This window comes from Syngnathus acus, chromosome 14 (assembly GCF_901709675.1).
Source record: "Syngnathus acus chromosome 14, fSynAcu1.2, whole genome shotgun sequence".
NCBI lineage: Eukaryota > Metazoa > Chordata > Actinopteri > Syngnathiformes > Syngnathidae > Syngnathus > Syngnathus acus.
In genome coordinates, this window is record NC_051099.1 from 6,291,773 (window position 1) to 6,309,620 (window position 17,848).

The 17,848-nt window shown below is 41.3% G+C and overlaps 2 protein-coding genes across 8 annotated transcripts in view; both read left to right on the forward strand.

The window, feature by feature from the left end:
* The window catches only part of gng8 (guanine nucleotide binding protein (G protein), gamma 8), a 757,718-nt gene that overhangs the window by 56,594 nt on the left and 683,276 nt on the right, over window positions 1-17,848 (forward strand). The gene's annotated exons all lie outside the window — the stretch shown is intronic.
* The window catches only part of npas2 (neuronal PAS domain protein 2), a 27,504-nt gene continuing 9,656 nt past the window's right edge, over window positions 1-17,848 (forward strand). For 3 of the 7 annotated variants that reach the window (XR_005100106.1, XM_037268963.1, XM_037268966.1), the window contains exons 1-5: window positions 10-382; window positions 16,652-16,793; window positions 17,040-17,096; window positions 17,495-17,649; window positions 17,742-17,833. Coding sequence is in view for 6 of the 7 variants with exons in the window: in XM_037268963.1 (XP_037124858.1) it covers window positions 16,720-16,793; window positions 17,040-17,096; window positions 17,495-17,649; window positions 17,742-17,833 (378 nt within the window). In the remaining variant the exon portion in view is untranslated. The other 4 variants (XM_037268967.1, XM_037268964.1, XM_037268962.1 and 1 more) reach the window with 4 other exon arrangements.

Below are 17,848 nucleotides of genomic sequence, written 5' to 3' on the forward strand. Positions count from 1 at the left end.
GCACATGCGCGCGCGTATCAACTTTATTTAGTCCAGTGGGCGGGTCCAAGCTGTGGCCGCACACTGGCTGCAGCAAGGCAGTAAGGTTCATCCAGCCTTCATACGAGCGTTGCCTTCGCAGCACGCCTAGTGAGTCATATGAAAACGTTCGATACCGGGAGCTGCGGGGACCGGTTTTAACGGATCGGATCTTAAGAGATCGAAATCTAAGAAGAACGCTCACGAGACAGTGGCAGTTACGGCTCTGTGCAACTTTCTTTTTTTCCACCCTCAGATTTTTTTTTCTTTTTGGAATGTAGAGCATCTGTTTTGTGTCGTCGCTGAAACAGCTTCTGCGTTTGTTTCCGTCTGGCTCATTCTGACCTGCATTTCACACAGTCAGGTAAGGATGTTCATTCAACTTTTATCATTTTTACTACTTTTTTTTTTTTAAAAAGTTTATACTTGTCTAGTTTGTACCTACTCTGATTTGTGCATTTTTTGTGTGCAAAAAAATTTGTTTCCTCACCAATGGGATGGCTGCAACTCATTCTCTCTCATTTTGTATTGTGATATTGACTGAATGTGCAAGGCACTTGACATATTTTCCCGGAATCAGCAGCTAAATTGACACCAGGAAGTAATAAACCTGTTTGGTTTAAAGAATTACTTATTCAAATTAAATAGAAAAAGGACAAAATAAATAAATGAAAACACAATGGAATGATTTTAACCCAACTCAGATCAAAATGTAGAGCAGGGGTGTGTAAGTAACCTACGCCCACGGACAAAAAGAAAGAAAAAGGGAGGGGGGGGGCAGAATTTACAAAAGGCTAATAATATTAACCCACAAATATTCAAACATTTTGTTGAGTCAATGTAGCATATTTTTTCATACATCAAATATGACCCCTGCATGGACACCCATATAATTCAAGCAGATACATCTTGAGGGACACAAATAGCTGGGGTGCTGCTGCCTGTTTCTCATAACTAAGCCAAGGCACATACTTTCCATTTAAAAAAAACTCACAGTCACCAAACAAATATGTAAAAAAAAAAAAAAAAAAAAAAAGGATATAGCAGTGATTGGCTTGTATAAATTGACTTCCAAATATGAGCATGCAGTGTGAAACCTGAGACCGTTTAGTTAAATACAAAGCACAGGTCAATTGTAACTTCTGCCACCAAGTGGAAGCGCATTTAATTGTTCTGCCTGTCACTAAACGTCGGTACAGATATCTTAAGCGATTTTGCCAGTTGGATGTGTTATTCGGCAGCCGCTAAATGCGATGAAGAGGATGTGTGCTGACAGCTGAGCGGGCCAAGCTGGGTCTCTCCACAGCTGACTCAAGTGGGCTACTCGCTGCGCCATATGCTCCATTTACATCACTCTGCTAAACATTTGGGCCAACCTCATGACTCTCTGACGCCGCTATCACCTTCTGCCGCTTATCTGCACTTCTTGTCACTCCATACAAGTTGAACTAGATAACTGCGGTATGTTTGCAGTAAAGCAAAACCTGCTCGTAAGTGACACGGTCTTCTAATGTAAATGTTGAATGGCGACTTAATACAGCCGATGGAGCGGGGTTAATACCGATCACGGTGCTGCTGGTAGTTATGTAATGCCAAATAATTGGATTGAAAATGATCATTTATTGACTACCAATTACTGCTGCGATATGATTTTTGCTCATGCCACACAATTTTATTAAGTTGTTACAGTAAGCACTTAAAACACTGCAAGTCAACGTTTTTAGTGAGTTAACAACTGATAAATAAACACTTTCTTATTTTAGGACTGCAAGTTAGCATGATAATGCACTACTACTGGGTCCTAAATAAGATTTATTGTGTGAAGTGACTAATGGGATAGAGAGAGAAGCCAACCTAGTAAAAAAAACCATATTGAGATGTTATAATAATGGGTAGCTAAAGTTGAACTTGATTTATTTCAATTCTTTTCTACTATTTTCCCCTTCAAGAAGTGCACATGCTTTTGTTATTAGTCTTACTAACGCGTAACTCAGGAAGCGAGAAAAGTCATTTAATTATGCTCATTTTCACGATATTCACCCCGTGTCCGAGTTTCCAAATCTCTTGGCAGAAAAAAAAAAAAAAAGAACGCTGCGGTGAGGGTTAGTTAACGGATGGCACTGAGCCTCCTCTCTGATGTTACAGAGCATGTTGTGGAGGGAAAGTAGGTTACTGGGCCATGTCCTGCAAGCTTAAACTGAAGGCCAGTCTGAATTTTGTAGAGCTGCTTAGTGTGACTGGGCATGCACAAATGGCTGAGGTCTGCGTAGCAGCAAAAGAGCTCGTTCGGGCCCGCTGTCTCTTTAAGGAAACGGAGCCTGGGCGCTCCACATAAGGATGAATGTTCAAGCCATGTTGATTCATCTCTAACACATGTGGAATAGACACCAAACTGCTTGACTAATGGCACAGGATGCATGCTCCCGGCCGGGAATGTGCTCACCTTAAACATAACTAATGACATCTATCCTTTAATTCCATGAATGTATTTGGGGCCCTGCAGTGCAAACCTGTTGAAGTCAAGGAAACGGATTCAGTAATGCATCTGAGTAAATGAGAAGACTCCGTGATGTATGTTGAGGATCATAGGTTGACCCAAGTAAGGGGAATCTCTTAGCAGATGATCCATCAAGCCATTGTTACCCTGCTTATCCTGTTCAGGGAGCCCATCCCAGCTGACACTATGAACTGCTCGCTAGTCGATCTTCATATGGAAACACCACTTCCTAACTTTGCTGGGGGTTAAATTTAAAAGTTACAATGTAGGAGTTGTGTGACATGAAATCCTATCAGTGATTCAATATTCAGATGCTATATCGTAAACAGTTAACTACACATAAGCCCAGAGACTTACAGTTTGTCAGGTCTCTAGTTACTCTATTGCTTTGACACCATACTGAAACTGGATATAGAGAAGCACCTTTCCAAGGTTGTCGAACTATGTAAACAGTCTTTGTTGCGTTCTTGCTGGGGAAAACCATTGTTAACCTGACCGGAAAAGGCTTGTTAAAAACTGTTTGGATAGAAGCAGATGCTTTGAATCTAGGAAGTATTTTTGTTGTCATACATGTTGTGGGTTAATGAACTCAACAAATAGAAGAGTAAAATACAATGCACCTTGCTGAATTTAAACAGTAATCTCCGTTCTATCAACAAAAGCGCTCTTTGCTTTGCATTCTTATTTTTCATTATCACTCTAAAAGAAACATAAATGTCTCCTGAGTTTGACAGACCGCAGAGAGGGGCTAGCCACCAGTTAGCTCGTAAGCTAACAGGCAGGGCTCCTTTCGACAGGCAGATGGGCGGTGGGCTCGTTCACGACCTCGTATGCGACATCACCTCCTCAATTAGGAATATTAAATAACGACACCTGTTGCGTAAATTGTAGCATTCATGGAAGATTAATTTTCAGGGTGCAGACATTGCAAGCTAGCTAAGGCACGCTGTTGTGCTGGATGGGCTTAGTAATAATGACTAAGTGCTGATGTGGACAAAGGCTCTCAAGGCCCTTCTTACATTATCGAGTGGGGACTCATGATGGACGCACAATTGCTTCACTGAACGCCTTTTGTGGGGGCATACAACAAGAAAAGAAATCAGGAAAAATGAAAACAATGCAAAATTTCAGTACATGCGTTTGAATCTTTGCACATTTTCAGCAATCATCTTCAAACATCCATCCATCCATTTTCTGTACCGCTTAGTCCCCACGGGGGTCGCGGGTGTGCTGGAGCCTATCCCAGCGTCATTGGGCAGTAGGCGGGGGACACCCTGAACCGGTTGCCAGCCAATCGCAGGGCACACAGAGACAAACAACCATTCGCACTCGCACCTAGGGACAATTTGGAGCGCTCAATCAGCCTACCAAGCATGTTTTTGGGATCTGGGAGGAAACCGGAGTGCCCGGAGAAAACCCACGCGGGCCCGGGGAGAACATGCAAACTCCACACAGGTGGAATCGAACCCGCACCCTCCTAACTGTGAGGCGGACGTGCTACCCAGTGCGCCACCGAGCCGCCTTCTTCAAACATGTACTCTATAATGTATTTAGCAACTAATCTCTGAATTCCTTTTATAGTGTATTTAAAATTTTAATTTTCACAGGTCTCATCAGTTTGTGGCGAAATACGTATCTAAGCCTCACAGGTTAAACTGTTGGGGATAATTTGTAGTGAATGAATAAAGTTCTTCTTCAGGAGTCCAAATATTTGGAACTGGTTGAACAGCACACTAGTGTCTTTTAAACAAGAAACTGTCAAAGTACACTATCTTGTGTGCACGATTGGTCGTTTTGGTAACGTGAGGTTTGTGGGCTGGTTGGTGAGCATCTGATAATTCTGGATTCTCTGTGTGGACATTAGACAAATGCCAGTGAATGAGTCATCCTCACTTTTGGCCATCATTCATGGACACGCACATTTTGCTCCACATCTTACCAGACCATTGTCTCTCAATATTCAAGTCAGTTTCATTCAGCAAGTGGAACTATGTTGCACATGACTTTCTGGACTATGACTGGTATTCGTGTCATCCTCTTTGACCTTATGACTATGACAGACTAAATGTTCAGCTTTGGTTATATAACTTCCACTACAGACGTCATTGCCCTTGCTGCTGTCGCCAATCTCTTGCTCTGAAGCACACCGTCATTGTCCTCGGTAGCTCCGGGCCCTCATTCACCGAGGCATGAAAAAGCAGATTTTTTTTTATTTGCAGCATGAAGACAGTTGATTTACTTTGAGATAAGCATCTAGGTGTTAAGTGTGGACGACAAGTTTGTTGGTCTCCCTCAGTGTGATAGCTGATTCGCACAACTTTTTAGCTTTCATTCACAACTGCAATAGAGAAATGGGTGGAGCACTAAACTTTGTATTCCAAAGGCCAAAGACATGGTTTTACAATCAGTATTGGCCACTTGACTGTGTATGACCTATTTATGACTCATGCCTTTTGCTTAGGGTGTTGGCTACATGTGCCATGACAGCATGGCTCGTTGTCGTGGAGTTAAACAAACCACTGCAGGAGACCACAAATAAGAGTTCAGTCTGATGCTGAGTGATTGTCACTTGGTTTGATTTACATATGGAAAGTCACCTTTGAACTGTAGTTTCATTGTATTATTCTTACTGATAACTGTTGTTGATACATTTGTGATTAACCCAAACAGCAGCACCTATGGGAGCATTAATTAGGAGTTCAAGTATGCTTCTGACGCATATTGGGATTCACAACTTGTGGTTGTTTATGTTTGGGAAGCTATATACGTACATTCAAATTATTTCCAACAAGTCCCCAATTATTCTTGCTATTCTTTGCATTTCTCCATGGTTGTCTTTTTTTCATTTTCACTCGACACACTGTATATGGTAATAGGTCTTTTTTTAGGTAGTTGGTGTAGAAAGTCTGAGAGCCACTGGCCTAATCTATAATTTGCCATTTGGACAGTTTTGTGGGGTGCGGCTGGACGTGCCAAAATTTCCACTGGCTTATGGATTAGTTATGACAGCAAGACTTTTTATTTCAAGAATTACAAATGAGTTTTTTTCTTGGAATGATTCATAACCTGCCGATGGAAGAATTTTTTATTCACGTCAGACAGTTGTCAGTCAGTGTGTACTGTACTTTTCCGAGTATGTAACCTACTTAGGTGCCTGGTGTCTTTCCTCTATAAAGCCACTGAATATGTAATAATGCACATTTCTTTTTGGTTCCAGAAATTATGAATAGACGTCTTTGACTATGCTAGACATACTTCTACTGAATATGCTTCAGATGGTCTGCAAACAAGGATATATTTGTCATTAATCCAAAATATTTTCCAGACAATTTAAGTTAAATTGGGTCATTTTCGCGGCACACAAGGGAATCACTGTTCTATGTTACCAGTGTTTCGATAACAGAGTTTCTACAAATGTTTCTCTAAATCCAAAGCCATCACTGGATTTGTTTGGAAAACCAGTTTGCTGTGATACAGCAGCATGAAAGGACCAGTTGTGTATCAGAGCTGGAAGTGATTTAAGAGTGTTGCTCAAGGACACTATACACTCTTAAATTATGACCATGAAGCGAACGTTTTTGTGTGCACTCCATTGTGGCCTTCAAAAAGATATATCACTGTACGCTTACTTGAATGCATCTGTCCGTACTAAGATTGTGGAAAGTAGTAAGTCTGATTATCTTTCCTTCTTTCCAGAGTGTAAACGATCCAGACGTTTTTTTTTTTTCTTCTTCATTAAAAATGTAGATGTTATTAACCTACTTTCTTGGTCAGGCATATTCTGATTATGTGAACACTAATTTGTCTTAGAGAGCAGGCAGCTCACTTGAGAATAAATGACGTCCACAGCTGGAGAAAGTTAATTACATAAACATACAAGAGATTTTGTTTTTGTTTTTGTTTGGAAGGAAGTTGGCGTCGTCAAGCGCTTGTGTTTTGTTAATGAAAGAGAATGCAGTTCAGTACAGAGCCCTTTTTGTCTGCCAGGTACCCCTAAGGAGAATACTTATTTTTCCTTTCCTACCCACTCTTGGGAGGGAGATGGATTCAATAAAAGGGACTTGTGCTGCTTAGAAATATGGAAGACAGTGTTTCATAACAAGGAAAATGCAAGAGCAAGAGACAGGAATGAAGACATAAAGTCATTTTTTCCATGGCCTGCTTACAAAAGGCTGTTTGAGTTCACGAGAGAGTGGCTAGCTGTGGTTTCACAATTACAAGCCGGTAAATAAACATGACATAGCTTTTTTAGCCATAAAACCTATGTCATGTTTGTTAGCGCGGCGGTTCTGCATCTCATTTGATCATCTTTGTGTAGACAGTAAGTGAAACCAAAACTTCAGACGTCTTTACAAAGATGAAGCTGTGTTGCCCTTTCCACCCGTGCCCTAGAATCATGACCCACATATTTGCTCACACACTGCGTGTCTTTTTCCTGACCAGCAGCACACAATAACAGGACTGGAATAATGTGATAATAATGATCCATTGAGAATTGTCCAAAGTTGATACTTTAGAGGGAATTTCCAGATAGTTTTATTCGATGAAAGAATATTTTATTCCTGACATCTGCTTTTCTCATCACCACCTATGAATTCATGCTGTGTCTGAGAAGTGTTTAGTTTTGGTAAAATATCCTAGAAATAATTTTTGTGTTTTCCTTTAAGAGTGAGATTGAATCATGAGTGAAGAGAATTTAATACAAAGCGGATTTCACATAGTTGACTATCTGGAATGTAAATCTCAACATCTTTCTGACCAGATATTTGAATGATTGAATGAAAAGCAAGCCAGTTTTTTTTTTGTTATCACAGCAGGTGAAGATGTCAAACGACACATTGACAGTCCAGCCGGTAGACCTCAGCTTGAGAGTGCAAAGGTTCAGCTGCTACCCACGGGAGAATTAGTGTGAAGGTGCTGTTTTTGTTGAGACAGATGCTGCATACTGAAAAGCTCTGCCAAGGGAAAAGCATGATAATTAAGATCCACACTGGCCACTGACCTTTTCCCGTGTAACACCTTTTTTGGGGACTGAGGAAGTCACTGATTGATTGTTGGTGGTGTGTGAGAATAGTTTTATGACGATTGCTTTTCGTAAGTGATAGCATGGTGCTAAGGAGATTTGTTTACTAATGAATGAAATTGGTGTATAAATTGACAAAAATATATATATTTGGTTGATATGTGTTATTGATTTACTGTTTTCACTGTCTTAATTAAATTAAGTTGACTTGAGAGATTTCTGTAGTCTTGTATGACAATAAACATTATTTGTGTTGGATCAGAATGAAATATTTGCAAACATGTTTTACATTGAAAAACAATTATCTATATTTTTGCCTGTGTTCTGACATGGACCAAATAAGGAACTGAACCTTAATTTGTCATGGACGAGGCAGGGCAACAAAGTGCATCATGAACTTTTATTGAGAAGAGGGAGAGAAAAGTGGAGTGCAGCAGGAGGACGTAGTTGTGGACAAGCATCGGTGGAACCTACAATCAAGCTGGACATGAGGTGAACTCATGGTCAGAGACGGGCAATAGGTCGGGGCAGGGGGCATTCGGGCGTCAGTCGGGCTGACAAGGAGGGATGAGAGTGCAGGGTTTAAATAGGAGAGTTGATGAGCCGGGGCAGGCGTGATCATGAGTAAACCGGGAACAGGTATCAGGCAATGAGTGCTGATCACTGCATAACAGGACGGAAGGGACAGGAGCAGAGAAACCGAACTGTCCAAAGTGCTGATTGGAGCAGACACGAGACATAATTAACTTAAGTTTGTGCATTTTCTGCAACTTAAAAGGTCTTGTTTTTGAAAATAAAAAAACTGATTCATCAACAAAATAATCGACAGATTAATTGATTATTAATATAATTCTTAGTAGCAGCCCTAGTTCGTAGTCAATTAAAGCAATTTGCTGTTTAATTGTGCAAGCCATTTCTCTAATGTGTTAGCATGTGCTTATGTATAGTTATTCATTAACATTAATGACATTATGACATTTAGTATGCACTTTACATCTACTAAATGATCTTGGACCCCAGTATTAAATCTATGCCACATGAAGAATGTATTAATTTATTTGTGTGGCACACATGGAGCACAGTGGCTTGTTGGATGTGGTTGCTTCGGTTGGGGCAAGGAGACACCACACACGGTTTCCATGGCAACACAGAGGGAACAGCAGTTCCAGTCTAATTAACGACAGTCTGCGCTCTAACAGAGGGTCACGATGACATCATCACTACCGGCGACTCATACAATTCGCACGGCCCGATGTCTCAGTGATGATTGAGAAAATTCAGTTTTTCCTCTAGCTTGACATAAACACCCATCACTCGGAAGGACGGAAGGAACAGGATGTAAAGAAAACAACCGCTTCTATTATGCAGTCAGGTCTTCGTCAGCGCAGGAAATGTCACCTTATTATCTAATAGCAATAGCATGACCTACATAAAAAAGCAGAACTAATCCCCATGTAGGCGGATGGTGAATAATGCAGGAAAATGTGGGAGATCTTAATGAATCTTAGATGTCTCACACTTGTTGACTGCTGCCACAGCATCATTTTGCTTCATGGCCGCTGTGTACTATTTGATGACTGTGGCATTATTCTCTTTGCAGGTGTGTTTTAAACCCTTTATTTAAACCGGGAGTGTTCACACCTAGTCCTTGAGGGCCACGGTTTTCCATAGATGTGCTCTCACAATAGCAGAAAGTAATCATAATTGTAATGGAGGGCAATGTGAATTCAATGACAGGTTGCTACCATATCTGCAATGAAGACTCAAAATTGCTCCTACAAGTTGGTATAATATATTGTATAAGAGTCACCCATACAATTAACTACAATACTAAAATAAATATTTTTTTGTACATTACTGTAATCTATTGAGATGCACCTGTAGCACATCTCACAAAGAAAGGTGCACAATTGACAATATGCCAGCACATACATAAAGTACAGAGAGACGGCTTTTCATCATTCTCGTCTTCTGCCAGCACAACAATAGCATGTGCTAAAAATTGTAAATTGCAGATAATGCAACATCTGCGTCAAAGACTCCTGGATGAAGAATGTGTTTTACATGTATTGGTTCTAAACTATTAGACCCTTTTTGGAAGATTTACAGAAAAGTGATGGTGTGCATTAAAAACCGCTGCTAGCCAGAAACTGTGCAGTGTTTGTTTGCAGACTATGTGTGGCTAGACTAGAGCGTGAGGTTGTTCTATTTCTTCTTCTTGTTGTTGTTGTGTGTGAGAGCCCTAATAATACCTCCTTTTTGTTATATAATTTTCCTTGCATTTGGTTAGAATTCCTATGACTAATTCTAAATGAAGCAAAACTGAAAAAATGTGCCGAGCTTTGTTAATTATTGTAGACACCACACTCTTTAGTTTGGATTTGAAATACCGAAGCGCTTGTCATCTCACGTGTCATTAACGCACACCTCTGTTATTTACACTGTGCATCTGAGGTTTTGCAAGTTATTACTGAGCTGAGGTAACAAAAAACATTCTGAGGCTGCTCCACCATGAACTCCTGCAATTAGTCAGACATACTGTTGACCCACATTCAGGGGAAAGACAACCAGGAAGTTGTAAAAGTCAGCCTAGGAACCAAACACAAGTTGAGCTTCTTGTTATGCTCAGGGGGATTTAAGTGTTGTCATCTTGCACGGTCGCCGTTAAAACCCTCTTTGTTGTTAAGATGAAAATAAAAGGTTTATAAAGTCAGGGTCAGACGGGCTAATCGGCTATCTTGCAGTCAGTCTCCTGTCAGCGTGTGACATGCGGATCAGCTGTGACAACTGCGCTGACTTACTGTGCTCATTTTATTTTCCCCATTTTGCACGGCCAAAAGTGTTCACTGTACACAAGTGATATTGTGCATCAAAGCACGTGTTAAAGATTACAAGCTGTCCCCTCCTCCCGGTGCCTACAGCTTCTTGCTGTTGGAGCTACCAGCTGACCTACTTTCTCCCTCGCAGCGACTCGCTGCTGTTTACAAGCCCCGCCGAGAGAATGGTGGACCCCGCAGCCCGCTGAAGCGAACGCGCGTGAAAGTGGATTTATTTGATTCCCTTTCATTCTCTGCGTGGCGCAGAAGAAACTAGCCGAGCCGGAACCTGCCAAACCTCGCTCATCGGTCGGCCTTTTCCAATAAATGCACCTTATTAACTCGTTATGCAATTTAACGCTTTCGGTGCCATCCCCTCCGTGTAGCGAGAGCTGCGCAAATCCTTGCCGTCTTTTAGTTTGCGGGGGATAAAAACACCATGAGAACATTGATCCTGTTTTATAGGAGTGGATGTCTGTTTTCTGCCGGACGCCCTTTCTTTGCAAGGTATGTGGCTTTTGCATTCGGGTTTTAGTGGTAAAGTTCAGCGCGACCTGTCAAATTGAAGTGGAGCCGGTCATGCGCAAAAAGGTGGTTTCTTCAAGACTTGAAGTTAATTATTTATTACAGGAGAGACCCGGCGTGTGCTGGATTGTTTTTTTTTTAAATATTCATTCACACAACAGTGTTGACAAACCTGGCAAAGCACCAAATGAAAAAATTATAAATGCTATATATTCATTCACACAACAGTGTTGACAAACCTGGCAAAGCACCAAATGAAAAAATTATAAATGCTATATATTGAAATAATTATGGTAACAGTGGAAGAGCATTACGTTGTTTTTTATGTTGCTCGAATAGAGAGATGAACAATCTCATGATTTTTCATCGAAGTATAAAGAAATGATTTCTAATTTTTGACTGTGGCACATTACAGTGTGTCGTTTTCTACGAGAAATCATCCAGATTCACTTTCATTCTGAAAATGATAGACTACAACTATAATGTATATGTACCTGTTGCCCTTCGATAAAATAGCTTTGTGCAGGGTTAACACGCTATCCCAGTGCTTGGGTGTGTTTTTACTGGGCACGCCAATTCTCTCCTGCATTCAACATGTGTGTGTTTTATTGACCAATGAAAATTGGCCATAAGTTGAATGTGGCGTGAATGTGTGCGATTGACTGGGAACCACTACTGCGAGTAGTCAGCTGGGATCAGTTCCAACTCACCTACTGTATTCCCCTAATGAGGACACGCACGATAGAAACTGTATTGTTTCTTTAAAGTGCGGTTCTAAAACATGAATTACAACTGCAATACATGTGTACCGCATGAGAGCATCATATATGTGCCATGGGAAATTATCCGATTTCATTTGTCCATAAATCCAGAAGGCCCAGATTTCATGACTAGTGACACTGAGAAAGGTTTCTGTGCATGTTCTTTTTGTGTTCTAATGTAAAATACTGTATGTGCTTGGGTGTACCTAATGTAGAGGCCTGGTGAGTCCATATTAAGCAGACATGACGTGTGCGGGTTTTAAGGTTGACATAACCCTTGGCACACCCACTGTTGGGTTTCCACGTGTTGTCAGGCAGGGTGATATTATTCAATCTGGATTATGAATGGCAGTGGAAAAAAGAAAAGAAAAAAAAGGAAATCACCGCCTAGTTTATCTAACTGCTTAGGTTGGGCTGTTACCCAACCTGGTAACTGTGTTTTGCCTCCCAACAACTCTCGTTGCGTCATCATTCATTCGCCTGGGCGTAACACGGGGTGCTCGAAGAGGATCGCACCCCATTCAATTGGGCGACTTATTGACTGTGTGCCTGCGGTGCAATCGCGGGTGTCACTGGGTGCAACCTTCGGCCATCCCACCGTAACCTAATACAAGTGCTTCCTGTTTCCTTCGGGAAGCATTACATGCAGTAGAAATCACATCCTATTTCTATGTTGCATTGAGTGAATGTACTCAGAAGATAGCCCTGCTGAGAAAGCACACAAATGAGTGGACAATAACAATTCACAATCTATGTTTTATAATAGTATCTTTTGTATGCGGGAAATTGCCTGACAAAAAGCCTTGTTGGGGTAAATTTGAATTCAAACTAAAATCAACCAGATGTTTTTTTTTTTAACAGGCTGACTCAAGGTTAATGTGATAGCTACAAAGCAGATTAAAAAAGCAAAGCAGTCAGCATTTAGTCGTTCACTCACCAGACACTTTATTAGGTACACCCACATGATCTTTTTTTTTATGTATGACCTTTTTATTTTAATTGCATTGTGGCTTTCCCAGCACCTGCATAAGAGTTGTGTAAAACCTGTTGCCTTGGTATCAATAATAATGCTCCTGTTTTGAATGACAGGCGGAAAGGTTAAATCTAATTAACCGATATGCCAATTACTACCTCTGTCAAGGAGGTTATGTATTCAGAAGATCACATCACGATTCATGCTTACCAAAAAAAATGCTTCGGGGAATGTGGGCGTAGCGCAAAGAAGAATCTCTTAAATTGTGGTGCAAATAAAATGCAAAAACTACAAGATGAAGATTTTTCCCAAAAAATCCTTTTTTCAACTCTAACCACCTGTATCCTTTTTAAAATGTGTTCTCCGTGGTTTGAATTTAATTTACCGTGTTGGTTTATTCAGACGCTATGCTCCAAAGGTTGAGCAGTAGCTACTACACCTCAACCGGGTTGTTGAATGATTTTATCTGTAAACAGCATGTTTAAACAGCTCTAATCCTTATAAGGTAAACACTCTGGGTTTATTCTTATCTGCCGCATAAAGTGAACCTATTGACTGACTGGAAGGCGGACAGCTCCATGTCATCACCGGGAGAGAAGGGACTCGTATGTGAGATTGCTGTTTGTGGACTTCAGTTCTGCCTTCAACACCATTGTGCCACAACGACTCATCTGCAAACTCGCCAAGCTGGGCCTCAGTACCTACGTCTGCAACTGGCTACTGGACTTCCTCTGTCAGAGGCCTCAGGTGGTACGTGTTGGCGACAAAATCTCCGCCAGCATCACGCTGAGCACGGGGGCCCCCCCAAGGCTGCGTGCTCAGTCCGCTGCTCTTCACCCTGCTGACGCATGACTGCACTGCAACCTACAGCAACAACCGCATAGGGAAATTTGCTGACGACACGACTGGTGGGTCTCATCACCAAGGGCGACGAGACTCAATACAGGTTGGAGGTTGACCTTCTGACCGCGTGGTGCAGGGACAACAACCTCCTGCGGAACGTCAACAAGACCAAGGAGATTGTTGTTGACTTCCGGAAGGGTCACACCCAACACCTGCCGCTGACCATCGACGGTGCTGTGGTGGAGAGAGTGAGCAGCACCAGATTCCTGGGGGTGCACATCAGTGAGGATCTCTCCTGGTCCACCAACACCGCATCACTGGCGAAGAAAGCTCAGCGCCGCCTGTACTTCCTGCAGAAACTCAGGCGAGCAAGTGCTCCTCCGGCCGTCATGACTACATTCTACCGTGGCACCATTGAGAGCGTCCTCTCCAGTTGTATCGCTGTTTGGGGTGGTAGCTGCACTGAATACGACATGAAGGCCCTGCAGCGCATAGTGAACACGGCTGGTAAGATTATTGGTGCTTCACTCCCCTCCCTGAAGGACATTTACACCTCCCGTCTCACCCGCAAGGCGACCGCGATTGTGAGTGATGTGAGTCACCCCGCTCACTCTTTGTTTGAACTTCTGCCCTCTGGGAAGAGGTACAGGAGCCTGCGCTCCCGCACCACCAGATTCACCAACAGCTTCATACTCCAGGCTGTTAGGATCCTGAACTCTCTCCCCCCTTCTGCGTAGCTTCCTGTACTTTTGCGCTATATTCTGACTGTCTGCTGTATGCACACTTGCTCCATTTTTGCTCCTCTTATTTATTATGTTATTTGTTTATTTATTATTTATTCATCACTCTTATTTATTTATTGTTTGTGCCTTCTTGTTTTTATTTTTTGTGTTGTTTACTTGTATGTATATTGTGTACTATGTCTCGTCACCGTGGGATAGTGGGAACGTAATTTCGATTTCTTTGTGTCTTGGCATGTGAAGAAATTGACAATAAAGCAGACTTTGACTTTTTGATCATGTTTGTCCGGGCCTGATGTAAAACTCAGTATGCTCGTGTGCATTCGGTGTGGCCAGTGCAGTTAAATGTAATTTGATTTAGAACATTATTCCAATATTGATTATGTTAAATAGGAATCTGCTGTTTGGTGAATTACACGAGTTATCTTACCGCTTTGGCAGATAACGTGACCGTGTCCTTGTATGTTGTAAAGTATTAACTGTTAGGCTACTGATTTTAGTTATGGATCTGACTCCAAATTACGATCAACACTTAACACATGAGTCGTTATGTCCTAATCCACACACTGGTACACCTAACAATTTTGCGAGTTCGTTCTGTCAAAGAGAAGACCAGTAGATCAATTAGGCCGAATTTACCAATTGTTTAATCCTGACAAAGCAAGCTAATACAGGCGCCTGGGTCTCGGGTCCTTAACACCAAAAAAACCCGTGTGCCTTCGTGACCATCAAAGACAACACATTCTTCCGGGTTGCCCAGTTTTAAGGAAACACAATATGAATATTCAAGCATGCAAAATATTGGTCGATGGTCATCTCCTCCTCGTTTGGGTGTTTTTCCGCTGCTCAGCGCAGGTGTCTGGACCACCAAGACGAGTTGTTATTCGCGTTCCTCACCAGCCTTGGGATGTCCTCTCTGTCTGGACATCCTGTTCCATACTACTTTGTAGAAAATGTCCTCCCTGTCTGGACATCCTGTTCCACACTACTTTGTAGAAAATAAGTTCATGCTGCCTGCACATTCCTTACCACTCATCATGCGACTACACGAGCACACTACTACTGAAACTTATATTGATGTGATTATATATAAGTCTAACGCAGCCTCAATCAAATATGTTTGCAAACTGCCGAAAGCACATTTCCCTTTATAACCAATAAAAACGTGCGGGGGGAAAAAAAACAATAATGCACTAACACATAGGTCAACAATAATCAGAGAAGGCTTTGTGTCACGCAGATTTTAAAAACAGTCTCAACATTTTTGTAGCACTTCAAATGTTTTAGCTATTTTATTTTTTCATTTTAGCTTGCGTAATATGGAATTTACCATGCGTTGTAATTTATAGCTTTGACAGTCCAACAGTCCAATTAGAAAGAAGTCACAAATGAACTTCCTCAAAGGCAATTTCAAAGCTATCGGTTTACTCTTGGACTTGGAGCTGGCTTTCTAGATCGAGTTCAGGTTGCTAGTTGAAAGCTTTAAATACTCCAGGGCACACATGTAACCAGACACCCATGTCTTGAGCTCTTAACCTAGTAAGGTGTGGTCTTAACCTCAATAGAGGTAAAGAATGTAGACTGATATGAATGGCTTCACTTTACACCGCGAGGAGTCTGTGGTGGTCTTGATTATGCTTTATGAGACACTTTCCATAAGATGAACTGGAATGAAGGACATCTAGGTAGTGTAAAATAAGCTTGGAAATGGATGCAAATTGTATAATTTATGAGTGACTTGTCTCCATATAAACTCAGAGGAGCACTTAGGGGAGTTCTTTTTTTTTTTTTACAGATTAGGGGATGAACTCTAAAAGTTTCACTTCATTATTCACATCTAAATCCTTTTCATTAGATGAGATTGGCGGAGATGATGATTGCACACTATTCTGGGATTTAATTGTGCCTGTGCAATTCTATTTTATTTGATTTTCCATTTATTTTACTATTCACACACTGAAAACTGTGACTTTGTCTTACATCTCAATAATGTATTCCTCTTCAGTGGGTTTCATTTCGAAAAATAATTATGGAAATAATCGTTTATGCGTATTTTGCCTCAAGCCCACACTTGAGCCAACCACAAATGCAAAGAAGCTGTGATTGCCTTGAGCCATCTTATCTATGAACGAGTGAAAGATCACATAACATTTAGTTAGGTTTTTGGGTCGTGAATGTTAGCTCGTATTACCGAGGTATCAACTTCATACATTGTCAGAGCATTTGAAAAAAGTGATTGTTCAGTAGTTTTTCTTTGCAAGGTTGTGACTGGATCAGACTTTTTTTCTAGGTCATGGGAGCTACAATTTTACTGTTGAACTGAAATTAGCATGTTCCTGTTAGAATACTGATCATGACAATCATCCAAAGTATGTGTGTTTTTTCCCCTAATGGCTAAAAAGAAAGGTAGAATTAACAGGAAATAATGATGGGATCTTTTACTCTGTGTTGGCAGGACTTGGCTTTTGTGTGAAGGTGCGCTCAGACTAGATCTGCACAGATGAGACTTGAGAAAAAGCCTGGATGGGAAAGAGCGTGAATATGGACAACCTTTCGGACTTCGGAGGCCCCTGTCCTTCTAGCCGCAGGGACTGGGAGTAAGTATGAAAACAAGTTCCTTTTCAATTTGTGAGCAGAAATGGATCCATCCACAGAATTTAGGATGAACAGCATTTAAAAAAAGAGCATGCAGTTTAATAATGTGTCAGGCTGGCTCACCATAATAGAAATAAACTGTTCTGTTGCTAGGTAACAGGGAATCTTTTTTTATTTTGATAAGCTTTGGAAGCTGTGCATTGTTTGCGGATCACGAAAGAAACTACATTTGAATTTGTACTTTCTAGTTCCAGCAGCTGCATGGATGATTTGATGGACGAGGATGAGAAAGACAAGGCAAAAAGGTACTCCAGGCTTATTTACATTTTGCAACCACATTGTGATTCGATGACTTTTGAAATGTTGATGACTTGTGGTGTCATGGATACGTGGAAAATCATTTTGATGCAAATTCTCCAAATTGCCCCTTATGTTTGTTGACAGAAAATGGATTTTGGAAAATGTGCGTCTAATAAGAACGGCTCTTTGCAAGGGCGTTGACCTCACTTGGAAAAACAAGACAACATGCCAAATAAACAGCTCAAACCAAATGTGAAAACTCACTAGACAATTTTAAAAGATTCTCCTCTTCAAAAAAAATTGCGATCTGCGTCCACAAAATTGTTTTTGACGTGCTAGTTGTCTCAAAACTTTCCGCTTGCCTTCTCCTGGAAAGTGACTAATCTCGTCTTGACCGCGACAGGGCATCCCGAAACAAATCGGAAAAGAAAAGAAGAGACCAGTTCAATGTGCTCATCAAGGAGCTATGCACCATGCTGCAGGGCCAAGGCCATCCTCGCAAGATGGACAAGTCCACCATACTACAAAGAACGATTGACTTCTTACAGAAACAAAAAGGTATGACTACAAAACGCAATTCTCATTTGTTACCGTTGACAACGACCCCACTTTATCATTCATTAAGATCTTACGCTCTACTTACTCTGCAGACATCAGTGCTCAGACTGAAACGTGTGACGTGAGACAAGATTGGAAGCCTTCATTCCTCAGCAATGAGGAGTTCACCCAGCTTATGCTTGAGGTAAAAAAAAAAAAA